The 14,783-nt window shown below is 40.2% G+C and overlaps 1 protein-coding gene across 1 annotated transcript in view; it reads left to right on the top strand.

Annotated features, from left to right (window-relative positions):
* Positions 1-6: 6 nt before the first annotated feature.
* LOC108682117 overlaps positions 7-14,783 on the top strand; it is a gene marked incomplete at its 5' end in the record, with an annotated part of 29,509 nt that continues 14,732 nt past the window's right edge. The window contains 11 exon segments of the mRNA XM_047883569.1: positions 7-122; positions 670-844; positions 1,881-4,737; positions 5,059-5,138; positions 5,472-5,510; positions 6,136-6,156; positions 6,636-7,220; positions 8,580-8,768; positions 9,783-9,887; positions 10,245-10,461; positions 14,066-14,206. Coding sequence (XP_047739525.1) covers positions 7-122; positions 670-844; positions 1,881-4,737; positions 5,059-5,138; positions 5,472-5,510; positions 6,136-6,156; positions 6,636-7,220; positions 8,580-8,768; positions 9,783-9,887; positions 10,245-10,461; positions 14,066-14,206 — 4,525 coding nt within the window.

Raw genomic sequence — 14,783 nt, 5'->3', positions numbered from 1 at the left:
CATCTTATAGTCGGCTCCGATCCTGATGAGATTGAGATGGGAGAAGTCAAGGAAATCTATGAGAAGCCTGTTGTGCTGCAGTCCTGGGTTGTCTTGTCTGCCAAGTGCAATACCCTATTACCGTATCCTTTACTTGCTTATTTTAATAATTTGTAGGTGATCCATTGTGTTCTATATCATAAATAGGTGTTGATTTTCACAAATGCAATGGATTTGAGAATGTTTCAATTCTAAACAAAATAATCTATGTACAAGCACAACAGAGTTTTGGTTTTTGACATTTTTTTGTTTGGAGAAAGAATTTTTCCTCAAGGATTTTTTGTAAGTTTTTCTAAATTATTTTTTTGTGGAAAACCTCATGTGAAGAAATGTGTATGGTAAGAAAGTAGCATTTTTTTCACTAGGGGTAGGTACTTTCAAACCCCCTTTTTGTGAAGTGCATAAATGCATTCCGTCACATTTAAATCCGAGTATGTGTTAGAGTTGTAATTGCAACAATGTAGGTATTCTTCACAAAATGACACTTTTCACTCAACCATGTTATAGTTTTTACATTCATGTCACAGTCCCATCACAACAAACACCCTCAGGCACACCACACATTTGACCATGTTTTAGCCATCACTTCACAAAACAATTTGAACGATTTTTTCCTTGACTATATTGCAGTGTTGACTGCTTTAACGTAGACCACCAGGTGCTGACAGGAGTACGGGCCTCTACATCGCAGCTCAGCCTTGCTGATGTCACCGTGGCCTGGGTGTTACTGGCATCTCATGGCGGTTCCTTCAGTAAACGACTGCAGCCAAGCTCAACACACCTAATAGCTACCAGCACCAATTCAGTGAGTTTATATCATTACCTACACTCGTATTATTTTCAGCGGCTTCCCAAAATACTATAACTTTGGGGTATTTTTTCTTGATATCAACCCCTCTAATAGCTAACAGCACCAATTCGGTGAGTTTATATCATTACCTACACTCAGTATTTTCAGCTGCTTCCCAAAATACTATAATTTTGAGGTATTTTTTCTTAATTGTTTTGTTACTTAATATGTTTTTTACAAATTATCATCGAAAGCATCGGTGTTTAACCACTAACCACAGACAATTTGTTTTACAAAATTCACTCATACCCCCACTAACAACTATTCCCCTATTTACATAAATTCAATAAACATGGGAAGAAATCAGTGGATGCAGCTGATGCAGAATCTTACCATATTTACAAAAACCCTGTTTTTTCTTCAAATATTGAGGAAGAAACTTCAGAGTTACAGTTGTACATTAGTCATAAATCATCACATCACTCTAGGGCTTCTTCATTTTTCATCTACTAATTGATTTAAAAAATTATTGACAATTGTCTGTGAAACAAAAACTAAAGTTACATTGTCACAGAGGATTTCCAATGGTATTATGGTATTACCTTATGATATTGTTACATTCACCTTATGGTATTGTTACATTCACCAATATGGTATTATTTTATTCACCTTCTATGTGATCCATTGGCCGTTGTATGTATGTCTGTGCTGTTTTTTTATTTTATTCATCAAAGTTAGCTGATACGGTCTTTGTATTGGAAACCAATCCAGCCTTCATGAATTTCTGGTTTTCACATATTTTGTGTTCAACAAATTATTTAGTTGGATTTGCAATTCATGCAGTACCTATCTTAATTATTGATTGCTTTGATGCTTGGCAAGGCGAGTTAAAGTCTGAGACGAGATAAGATTCTCTAGATGACAGTTTTTTTTTGCCTGGCAATGTTCATTTATATATATTTCTTATCAATTGCGCTTTTAGGATTAAAACTCCATTGAGATGACCATTGTGAACTTTTCATGTCAAAAAACTTTTGTTTTCACTTTTCAGGCCAAAGCTGAGAAAGCACAGAAAACTCCACACATCAGCATTGTGACACCGGACTGGCTCACCGACTGTGTGCTGAAAAACGAGCGACTTAATGAAGCTGAATATCATCCACGCCTCCAACTCTTGACTCCTCCATCACCAGTAACAAATAAGTCAGCTCGAAGGTTTGCTAACACTCCAAAAGCTCATCACATTGGATCTCCGAGCTTGAGTTTCAATACTTTCAGTGGCCCAATGCATCTGGCTTCTTCTATTGAAATTCCTGGTGCTGCTGAAATGATGGCAGCAGCTGCCTCAATAGATATATTTCCTGACACAAGTCAGTCTGAAAATGCCGAAACTAATCCAGAGTTGGAAAAGAAAAAGCAAGATCTTGTAGAAAGGAAACGTCTCTTTGACAGGCTTGAGTTCAGTGATGACGATGAGATGAATGAGGATATTCAAAATATGGATTTGAATGACACAAGTTCTAAATTGCTACTTGATCTACCCACAACTGCTGATTCATCATCACCGGAGAATGTGGAGACTCGAACTGGCATGACAATCGATGAAAAACGCTTTGATGATGAAGCAAAAAGTTTGAGTGAACAAAACCTAAATTTGGATAACATCATAAATAAAGAAGAGTCTAGAGATTTGACCACGTCTCAGAGTGAGACTTCTCAGCCACCATCTTGCACGTCATCAACATTAGACACTGTATTCTCAGGGAGCAAGGAAACAAACTCCTCAGTGTCATCAGTTCCTCTAAGTGTCCCGGGCAATATCACAACGTTGACTTCAGAACGTCCACAAACAGGTTCATCTGCTTCTCTTAGCAATTCAACCTCTGAATGTGTTACCTCAGTTCCTACGGTTGCCAATCCTGTTGTTGCAAATCAAGTGTCCACAAGAGTACCAAGTGTTGATCAGTTTACCAGCAAAGTTCTTCCCTCATCCACCACAATTTCGCTAAGTTCTGCTGCCCATCGAGCAAATAATCAGCAATTGCGTTTACCTGGGCCGAACGTGACAGTTACTCCGTCATCTCAGCTACTCAAGAATCAGGAACAACAACGTTTACATTTACAGAAACAACAACAAGAACAACAGAAACAGTTTCTGGTGCAAAAGCATGCCGGACAGCGCCCATCGCCGTTGCAGCTACAGTTGCAACAACCTTCACAGCTGTACATGCAACAAAAACAAGTTCGAATGACAACTCCGGTGCAACAAGTGCAACTTGTACAGCAACACGTCTCGACATCTCAGCAGCAGCAGTTGCTGCAAACACCGCAACGACAATTGGGTGTTCAAACTCAACCTGATGTTCAGCAGCAACAAAGTATGGAATTACAGCAAGGAGTTTCCTTGATGCAGAAACAACAACAGGCCTCTGATCATCAACAGGAACATCAACAAGTACGGCAAGAAGTTTTACATGCAACTGGCGTGCAACACCAGCAACGTGGCACACACCTGCAACATAGCAGTGATGTTACCCCACAACAACAGCAATATACTGGTGCGAGCAGCAACCTTCAGCAACAACCTGGAGTGCTGAATGAACAAAGTTCGTTACAGTTAAATCAGGAAATTCAAGCTCGTCATCAGCAACTGCGGGATAGTCAGCAACTTCAGCAAGGATTCCCGCAACATCAGCTTAACATTCAGCAACAAAAAGAGGAAAGCCAGCAAATTCACCAGGGATTTCAGCAGCATCAGCAAGGCACTCAGCAGCAAAAAGATGAAAGCCAGCAACTTCAGCAAAGTATTCAGCATCAGCAGGAAGGTATTCAGCTTCACCAGCAAAGCGTTGAACAACAGCAAGGCATACAGCAAAAACAGATCCCACAGCATCAGGAAGGCAACAACCAATTGAAAAGCATCGAGCAGCAACAAATTATTGAAAATCAGGAAGGTGTTCAACAGCTTCAAGGTATTCCGAAGCAGGACATTCAACAGCAGCTTCAAGGCACCCAGCATCCGCCGCATGGTATTCAGCAGTTGCATCAAAATATTCAACATGATTCTCAACAACTGCTGAACATTCAACATTTTCCACAACAAAACGACCAACTTATTAGATCTAATCAGCATGTAACCAGCATGCCACTGAACCATGAACAAAACTTCCAACACCAAAGTAACATTCAGCTTCAGGTCAGCCAAACTCAGTTCCTTCAGCCTACACAGTCTATTCACCATCAGCAACTTCTGCATCAGCAATCTATAAACCATCAACAGTCATTGCATCCGATAACGTCTGCAAACAACTCTGCTGTTACTTCTAATGTATCTACTGATCCTTCAACAAGTAATATTCAACAACCATACTCCACATCTTCTGCTGTTGGTGCCACTACTTCTTCATACGATTTGTCTGTGGTTGGACCAACTCCTGCTGTTGCTGGTCCTCCGATGTTGGCCTCTGTTTCAGTCGCTGATGTCACCTCGGTTATTGGTTCTTCTGTAGGTTCTGGCATTGATTCCCTGGCTTCCATCAACACTTCTGACATGAGCTCGTTGGTCCCGATGAGTTCCATGACATCCATGGGTTCTTCAGTTACTGGCTCGATGCTAACGTCCTCAGCATCAACCACCATAGCTGCTATTGCCTCGTCTTTAGCGGCGGAGGCTGGAGACGCGGCAACCGCAGCGGCCGTAGCCGCGGGTACGACGGTAGCTGATCAAGAGGTACCACGGTCGATGGTAGGGACCTCTACCATCAGTGATGGTATGGTTGGAGTTCAATCTGTTGTTGGTGGTGCAGGTGTTTCTGCACCAACCAATATGGCTGGTGGTCTGCAGCAACAGGTGATACTTCATCAGCAGCACGAGCAGCAGCTGCAGCAACCAGGGCAACTTATGCATAGTAAGTTATGATTTAATGCACATTGTGTTACTTGATGCTCGGCGACTTATAATTCAATGCACATTATTTGTTACTTGATGAACAGCGAGTGGTTTATGAAAACCAACATTTATTTCTTACCGGAAATGCACTGTTATGTTATAGTGATTGATTTATATACCTACAGTTTTGCTTTATAAAATGATTTTTTTTAACGTTTTTTCGTTTTTTTTCTTTCTTTAATTTTCATTTAAAGGTATCTTCCTTCTATAAATTTTCCATAAAATTTATCAAGTGTTAATTTCGCTTGTAATTTATTATGTTAAATGCATTTATTTGCAGACGCTGGTCAGCGCTCGTCTAGTATGATGCCTCACCAGCAGCAGCAGCAGCAAGTGATCACACAACATCAAGTCCATACAGTAAGAACACAGCCCTGTGTACTTAGAATGTTCATACACCACTGCGCACATTGTTGTACTCATTCATTGTGGCACAAACATTCCTGTGTACTCAGCATGTTCATGCACCACTGAGTACATTGGGGTACTCATTCATTGTGGTACAAACAACCCTGTGTACTCACCAGGTTCATACAGGACTGAGTGTATTCTTGTACTCATTCATTGTGGTACAAACAAACCGTTCAATTTAATTATGTTTCGGTTCGATTAATTTGTTGTCACTGTTGAATCTAATCGTTGTGTCGCCACTGTTGGTCAATTTACAATCTGAAGCTAGTCCGTAATTTTCAGGTGGCCATCCCCGGAGCAGTAGTGCGTCTGCCGCAGGGCGTGACAATTTAATTATTGTGTTGCCGTTGAAATTAAGTATTTTTTTGTCGTTCAATTTAATTATGTTTCGGTTCTATTAATTTATTGTCACTGTTGAATCTAATCGTTGTGTCGCCACTGTTGGTCAATTTACAATCTGAAGTTAATCCGTAATTTTCAGGTGGCCATCCCCGGAGCAGTAGTGCGTCTGCCGCAGGGCGTGACAATTTAATTATTGTGTTGCCGTTGAAATTAAGTATTGTTTTGCCATTCAATTTAATAATTATGTTGCAGTTTGATTTAATTATTGTGTCACCTTTTAATTTAATTATGTTGTTGCCGTTGAAATTAACTACGTATTGATTTGCTGTTTAATCTAATTATTGTGTCGCCTTTCAATTTAATTATTGTGTTGCTTTTGGAATTAAGTACCTACGTATTGTTTCGGTGTTCAATCTAATTATTTTGTCCCCCTTTTTGGTCAATTTACAATCTGAAGTCAATCCGTAATAATCCGTTCTTGGTCAATTCACAATCTGAAGTCAATCCATAATAATCCGTTCTTGGTCAATTCACAATCTGAAGTCAATCCATAATAATACGTTCTTGGTCAATTTATGACCTGAAGTCGTTCCGTAATTTGCAGGTGGCCATCCCCGGAGCAGTAGTACGTCTGCCGCAGGGCGTGACAATTTAATTATTGTGTTGCCGTTGAAATTAAGTATTTTTTTGTCGTTCAATTTAATTATGTTTCGGTTCTATTAATNTGTCTGTCCGTCCGTGACGTCACGTTTTCATCGACGAGAAAATGCGCTCTCTGTCACTCACTGCACTGAGTACTGAGTTATATTTTTTGTAAATTTATGGTAAATAACATAAAGGTAATTGAGTACGGTATGTAATTATTTAAACCATCAGCCATATAGGTTGATGGATTAATTGTTTCTATTAAGGAGTCTTGTGAGCGAGCTATGGACTTCTCGTTCATAAATTTGAGTTGTGATTAGAACAGTAAATTTAAAATATGGCAAATAATTTTATTGTAACACTGATTCGTGTTTCTTTGACTCAGACTTTTGCATCTTGTTCATCTCATAGTCCTCTGTTAATTATATATTTTAACTAAAATGATTCATAAATTTGCAGTTCGTTTCTGGTGGTGCTGCTTGGCAGACAAGCACGAGGTCATCAACGCCTCAGCAGCAGCAGCAGCTTGGTCCACAGCAGCAGCAGCATGCAGCAGCAGCAGCAGCATCAGATGCTACTGCTGCCACTAACGTTGTTTGGACCGGGCAGCAGCAGCAACAACAGCAGCCGGGAGAGATCGTTCAGCAAGTCCCCCCTGAACAACAACAACACCAACAACAACAACAACAACAACAACAACAACAACAACATGTGGTACAAACACTAGTGCCACAACTAGTGCGGCCACCTAGCACGCCAGGGGGGGCACATTACGTATCAGGAAGAGTGGTAGTTTCTCAGTGGCAGTCTCAACAACCACAGCAAGTTCTACAACCTGGTCAACCACAGCCAGCTCAACCAAGTCCAACCCAGCAGTTGCTGCTACCACAACAAGCAGGCTTGGTAGCGTCAGGTCACACCATGGTGCGCGCTGTGGGCCCTGGTGGTGGTGTGGTAGCAGCGCCCTCCATGCAGATCATGCAGAACCAAGTTGCCCTCATCAGGCAACAGTTCCCTCAGCTCAGTCCTGCCGAGTGCCATCAGGTTAAACTTGCGAGGGAACACTTTTTTTATTTTCATATATTACAAAAATATATTTTCGCATTTTTTTAATAAAAAAAATTTTCCCGCAACTTAGCCCTGCCTAGTGCCATCAGGTGACACTTGTGTTCCCTCACTTGTCTTCCCTCACATGTGTTCCCTCTCTTGTGTTCCCTCTCTTGCGTTCCCTCACTTGTGTTCCCTCACTTGTGTTCCCTCTCTTGTGTTCCCTCTCTTGTGTTCCCTCTCTTGTGTTCCCTCACTTGTGTTCCCTCACTTGTGTTCCCTCACTTGTGTTCCCTCACTTGTGTTCCCTCACTTGTGTTCCCTCACTTGTGTTCCCTCACTTGTGTTCCCTCACTTGTGTTCCCTCACTTGTGTTCCCTCACTTGTGTTCCCTCACTTGTGTTCCCTCACTTGTGTTCCCTCACTTGTGTTCCCTCACTTGTGTTCCCTCACTTGTGTTCCCTCACTTGTGTTCCCTCACTTGTGTTCCCTCACTTGTGTTCCCTCACTTGTGTTCTCTCACTTGTGTTCCCTCAGCAGGCCAGACCTACCCAAGTCTAAAATTATAGACCTAACAAAAAAAAAAATTGCCTTTGTTGGGCAAAAGTATAGGTCTTCAATTCTAGACTTGTCAAGCACCCAAGCGTAATTTTCAATAACAATTAAGTGATTAAATTTTAATCAATATAAGCGTGTGTACTTAAGTCGCTGAGCCCTCTCGGCCTCAGGCTATCTCTACGCAGTCCAATTGTTAGCTTAATGATATTTAATTTAATGAGCAAAATGTTAAAGATTTTAATATTTTGCTCTCTCATGCTTTTCAGCCGTCATGCAATTCGGGTATTTCTTTATCTAGGTCAGGACTTCTTCAGGGCGCTAAAAATCAATTTTATTTAATTTCAAGTATAATACCTTCCCTCTTGAACGAAATAATGGCACTAAATAATTATTATATTTGCTTTATATGTGACATGAAATCCTTCACAATGGAGTGCACTGACCGCTTGAAATGGTAGACTGCTCGTCAAAAAATACTAGTAGAAATATCTTAAGGCTACATACGAATTTTACAGGATGTTAGCAAATTCTAAAGGCATATATTTAATATAAATGTTGTTCGCTGCAAGTCTGTTGCAAATAAAATTTTACTTTCAAATCCGAGGTGTCGTCGATGCTGCCAGTTCATCTTTAGTAATATTGTTCAGTTAATCAACTTATTAGCAAATAATGTTCACACTCATCCCGTACATCATTCCCAGATGTTAACGATGCTGCCAGTTCATCTTTAGTAATATTGTTCAGTTAATCAACATATTAGCAAATAATCTTCACAATGATCCTGTACATCACTGCCAGGTGCTAACAATGCTGCCAGTGCACCTGCGGGAGATGCAGGGGCGCGACAACGCTGGTCGGTCCGAGTATCTGGGGACGCTGCCGCCCAAAGAGCGTCAGGTGGTGACTTATTTCCACATGCGGCGTCACCACAACCTCATGCAGCGACAGGCAGCTCTGCAGCAGCAGCAACTTGCGCAGCAGCAACAGGTGATGAGACTAGTGCATCACACACATGTCAATGTATCACACACATGTCAAACAAAACAATACATCACACATGTCACAATGTCACAGCAATGCATCACACACATGCCACAGCAATGTGTCGAAACTGAATATACTTTACAATGATATTTGCACGAGTTCTGTGTAATTCGTTTGTACTTCTTCTATTGTTAGGTTAGCTAAATTTCTTCGCAGGTCCTCTGGTCATGGTCATTAAATGCCTTGTAGACCATAGTATTAAAATTCAGTAATAACTGAGAAATATATCTAATAGCAAAACTTGTTACCCAGTATATCTTCCAGCATTGGTTTATGACAAATCCAGTTTATTGCTAGCAGTCCTAGTTTTCGTTGTTATGGATTTTTACCTATCTGTTTTGTCCCTATCTATATTGTGCCTATTTATTTTGTCCTTATTTATTTACTACAAGACGTACTCTCGTGTGGCTCCATCACTACTTGGTAGAGGTCTAGCAGTCATAGTTTGGTCGTATTCATTTGAAAAGGTTTCAAAAGTAGTACAAACTTTATGTTGGCTTATTGGTAAGACTTCGCTATCATTTTTATATATAGAACCATGTAAAGCTGTTCAATAGTTTCTAAGTATAATTCTTACGAAGATGCGTTTTCAAAAATTCATTTAGAAAACCATATTGAATTGTCGCCTAAATAAATTGAGAGACTTTAGGCTCTATTATTATTTTTTCGTGTTCAATGTGAACACTTTTTTCTTGACTTAATTTTGCTGTCATTACTACTAGTGATATTTCATGCTGACCATTAGGCTTGATTACTATTTTTCGTATTTAATGTGAGTACTTTGTTCAGCTTTAATTTTGCTGCTATTATTACTATTGATATTTCATGCTGATCATTAGTCTCGATTATTATTTTTCTGTTATTTTATGCGAGTACTTCTTCCAGCTTTAATTTCGCTGCCATTACCATGCACTAGTGATATTTCATTCTGATCAAAATATCAAATATTTCCTGCAGGCGGGGGTGCTGCAGGGCCAGCAGCAAGTACCGCAGTTAGTGCAGCAGAAGACTGTCCTGCAGCAGTCCGTATCCCCGCTGGGGTGGCAGTCTGGACAGCCCCAGGTATAGTGGCAAACCAGAGATATTTTAGAATCAGTTCATTTTTAATTTCCTCATTTACTCAATATGTGAATACATTTCTTATGTATAATAATGCTGGTATCCATAATACTTCACTGGTCTACTTATAGTATACGGTACCCAAAATTGAAGTTGGGGGAGACTGGGAGAAACTAAAAAATATGACTCAGTACTCACTGCAGTGAGTGACAAAGAGCGCATTTTCTCGTCGACGAAAATTTGAGGTCACGGACAGACGGACAGACAGACAGACAAACATGGCGAGCGCAATAGTGCATTTTTTCATAAATGAGAAAATGCGCTAAAAACTCTCTGCTTTGCCACTATGGCCGCCCCCAGGTGGTGACTGCCACTGGACTGCCAGTGCAGCAGTCCCAGCAGCCCCAGCAGCAGGGGACACAGCAGCAGTTTGGGGCAGTGCGCCCCATTAATCCCCTCTTCACTAGTGCTGGACAGGCGACCCAACTCCTAGTGTCCCCAGGGGCGTCGCCCCATCCTCATCATCAGGACTCGTCGCTTGTGGCTCACTCCCCCACAGGGTCCTTAGCAGTGCAGGGTGAGTCCTACTGATGCATTTTTTGTTCTGGCATGATTGTTGGTGTGGGGGGTTTTACATGGGCATCGTTTCTGATCTTTTGGGATACGTACTAGGATACATCGTCTGTATTAATTTGGGATACTAGGATACATAATTGTCTCTATTCCTTTGGGATACTATAAGGTACATCGTCTCTATTCTTATGTGATACTTGGTCCAAGAAAGGTCTGTTTATGGAAACTTTTAATATTAAAATGTTTGCTCTGGGTCGATCATTGCTGTAGCGTTTGATTTATGCTAATTATGAGAGAAAATGTAAGTTCCATGATTATGGCATTGGCGTTGGGTATACGAGTGATATCTTGGCTCCAGATATTTCATGGCATGTCTCTTGTTCGAAACAGACTTGTAACAAAAGACATGACAGATGGACTTCTCCAGCGCCTGGGGACAATAGCCGCGTTTGCTGATGTCGTTCGTATTTGTAAATTTCTGAAATTTTACGAAACTAAAAGACGAGGTCTGGAGTCGATGATCTCAGAAGAAAGTAAAACTGATACGAAAAGCAGCGAATGTTCGGGTTTACCAATGATAACTGACCTTGAGCTCCTAGCGCAGCGAAACTGTGTATTCACTATTACTCAAATTTGGTAACCCGATCTTATACATGTATATGAGGTTGTCTGGTTCGACCGTAAACCTGTCTAGCCGAAACAATTTGTGGAAACATTTGTTTACTTGATTCTGTGAAACATTTGTTCACATGAAATATTGTTTATACGATACATTTGTTGACATGAAACATTTGTTGACATGAAACATTGTTGATATGACACATTTGTTGATATGAAACATTTGTTGATATGTTCATGATGTCGACATGTTCTTGTGATTTCCTGTGTCGACATACATGTTCCTGATTTTGACCATCACCACTCAGGCACGTTTCTGAGCCTTGCCACTCTTGCACTTGAGTTCCAGCGCCCTGTTCCATTAATTAATGTTCTCTCGGCCGAGAATTGATTATATTCTCATTCTAAATACTCTCGTCCTTAAGAGTTCCTCAAACATAGTCTCAAAATCTCTCGAATTTCAGTTCCATCCTTGTTAGATATTTTAAGAATAACTGGATTGCTGTGTTGAATTTCCGAATTAAATCCTGATTTTAAATCTTGACTTGGATCCATTGATTTTCAAGTCCAGTGCTGAGAATTAAACCCTTCAGAGGTTTAGCGTCAGGAATGTATATAATTGAAGTAATTTCATGAATAGCACAGTAAAATGCGCAATTTTCTTTCTTATGCTCGACAAAATACCTACTGAAATTTCTTTCTGTGGAAAAATCTGACAATACGAAGAAATGTTTACTGTGAAATATCATATAAGCACACAAATGTGAATGATTGTCGAAAAGTGACGTTAAAAAAAGTAAAAGTACTTGACTCCTTGAGCGAGTCAAGGCATGCCTACTACTTAGCTCACTACGTATATTAGGTCTTGAGAAAGCGGTCATAAACGTTCCGAGGCACTTTAAATTATTTCCTAGATCCTCCCGTTTCTCTTTCTTCCTCCATTCTCTCGCTGCTAGAAAAAAAATAGGCTGGCCGGAACCCTTTTGTTCATTCGAGACTTTTGAGAGTCGCCGCAAGTTTTTGAGTTTTCAGAGTCCCGGCAAGTTTTTGAGTTTTCAGAGTCCCGGCAAGTTTTTGAGTTTTCAGAGTCCCGGCAAGTTTTTGAGTTTTCAGAGTCCCGGCAAGTTTTCGAGTTTTCAGAGTCCCGGCAAGTTTTTTTTTTAGTTTTTTAGTATTAAGTCCCGGCATCTCGCACCAGGCCGTCCGTTGGCTCGTTGTTCTCCGGAATCTTTTCTTTCCGCCCTTCCATTTTGCATACTCTTCTAGGTGTAAATATTTTTTTCTTTTTTTATATAGAGAGATAATATTTGAATTGTATATAGATTTGCCTTATTTGTGGGGGGTTTCATTTGCCGTTTTGTACAAAGATTTCATATGCAGCGGAGATTTCGTTCGTGACAGAGATAACTTTGGCTTAAGCTCTCAGAGTGCTGATCGTTTCTCTATTCTGCAAAACTGAATATCTGGCTTAGGCTCATCTTCGATCACTTAGATTTTCGTGGTCTACTTATCATCTTTCTCTTGCATTTGTCGCCATCCCTCAATTGAACATTGTTTGGAGGGATCCACAATTGTGTATTTCTGCCGAGCCGGGGAACTTTTTCAATCAGTGTGGTCTCATGATTCGTCTTCGGTATACCTTGCTTAATAAGAACTCCGGTAACGCTTTGAGGTGATCCCTCCCACCCCTTATTTTTCTATTGTACTGTCTGTACACTGCACACCGGGGAATTCATGACAGACATGTACTAAGTTATTGGCCCTCTCAACCGATACGAGTCTGGGATAGCCCTCCTTTATCTTGTGGTCATTGTGTGAATTTGCAGGCTTCCACCACACATTCAATACACGAAGTCTAAGCAATCCAACTGCCACCTACGCTGCAGCGCTAGACTAAATTTACTCGCACCGTTACGCATGTAGAAGACTTACTCGCTCGTTGTCGGTTTTACTTTCACTTTAGATTGTTATTACCAAATTTGGATTGCATTGCGAGACATGATCTGAGCAGCCAAGATTTACAGATTCATCAGTGCAATCTTCCTTTTCTTGACGGTCTTGCGTTTATAACAATCTTTCGCGATTGTGATAAGTCGTTCTAAACAAGTTTTGGGCTTGTAGATCGCGCAATTTAATCGCGCACAAATAGGGTTTTTTATTTGTAAATTTTCCTGTTCTTCGATCTTCATCCATGAGCGTTTCTTTAATAACTCAAATGTCTTATTCTCAGACATAAAGAGTCTTCGCGTGTATATATTCAACTTCCTCCTCCATACATTCTTCGCGTATTATCTGTACTTAATGTAACCTTTACGCACTCTCTTCGGGATCGTGGTTCTGAGCGGAACCTAAGCCTGTGAATGAGTGTAAGACGATGATTTTTAATTAAGTACAGATAATACGCGAAGAATGTAACCTGTACTTGATGTAATTATTTATAATGCTCACTTGTAAATGGAGCTTCATTTGGGGTGTTGTCTGGGATGCTCTGTGGTGCTATAATTACCTTACATGCCAATCTCTCCATCTGCACTGAACTTTCATAATGAATTTACACTGAGACACGCGAACAACTTACATCACTGCTGTCATTAATAAACGTCTTGTTAGCTATACAGACGTTGTCTTGTTATCAACAGACGTTGTCTTGTCATCAACAGACGTTGTCTTGTCATCAACAGACGTTGTCTGGTCACGTTGAAATCATTTTTGCGCCACCCATTTTCCAAACCTCTTTTTAGTTAAATTATCTCTATATATTGATCATAATCTTTCGCCATATAAAGCGAAAAGTGCAATAGGTTACAACTGATCGTCAATAATTTGTTTTCTCTCGTGCGAAATTATTGCTCCTTTGATGTCTAGGTATAATTATTTGAAATTATTAATGCTAGAACATCGAGCAACATGCACGATCAGCTTGCTAGAATTAATTAAAATAGAAACATTGTTCGATATGACCGTAGAATTGACTGTAGTGCGATTTGCAGGCATTCATCCAAACTTGGTGAACCAGAAGACCAAGACTGCTTTAGCAAACCTACTGAGCAACAGACTTGGTGGTGGAGGCTCGCAGCAACTTGACTTGTCTTCTCATATTCTTCACAAAGTTTCTGGCGACTGCTCTCAAGGTGGTTATAAGGGTTTCTTCAACTTTTTCAACTTTCGGGTCCTAAAGCGACAATGCTCTACATAACTCATGATTATTGATAGTGATTATGAATTATCTAAGTGATTATTAACAACTGGCGACTGCTCTCAAGGTGGTTATAAGGGTTTCTTCAACTTCCTCAACTTTCGGGTCCTACACTGTTAGAAAAATTACCGTTAACGGTATTACTGGCGTTGCAGTGGCCGGTCGTCACGTGAAAAGAAACACCGTGTAGCCGTTTTTATTCTAATTTAACTCTAGAAATCCGTAAAACTTCTGATAAAACGGCGAAACAGTTTATTTTCACGGGGCGACCGGCCACTAGAACGCCAGTGGGATCGTTTTTTCACCTTTTTTTCTAACATTGTAAAGGAACAATAATGCTTAACATAACTCATGATTACTGATAGTGATTATGAATTATCTAAGTGATTATTAACACTTTTATTATTAATTAGTAGAATAGTTGCGTCTTGTTGGCTTTTGCTTTGTTTACACGTTTTCGGTGTGGGCATTATGTTTCTTTTTGCATTTGTTTTAAAGGCTTAATTTTCTCG

The sequence above is a fragment of the Hyalella azteca genome, unplaced genomic scaffold, assembly GCF_000764305.2.
Source record: "Hyalella azteca isolate HAZT.00-mixed unplaced genomic scaffold, Hazt_2.0.2 contig13234, whole genome shotgun sequence".
Lineage (NCBI taxonomy): Eukaryota > Metazoa > Arthropoda > Malacostraca > Amphipoda > Hyalellidae > Hyalella > Hyalella azteca.
Note: the sequence above shows the minus strand (reverse complement) of the source record. Positions and strands in the feature narration are given on the sequence as shown.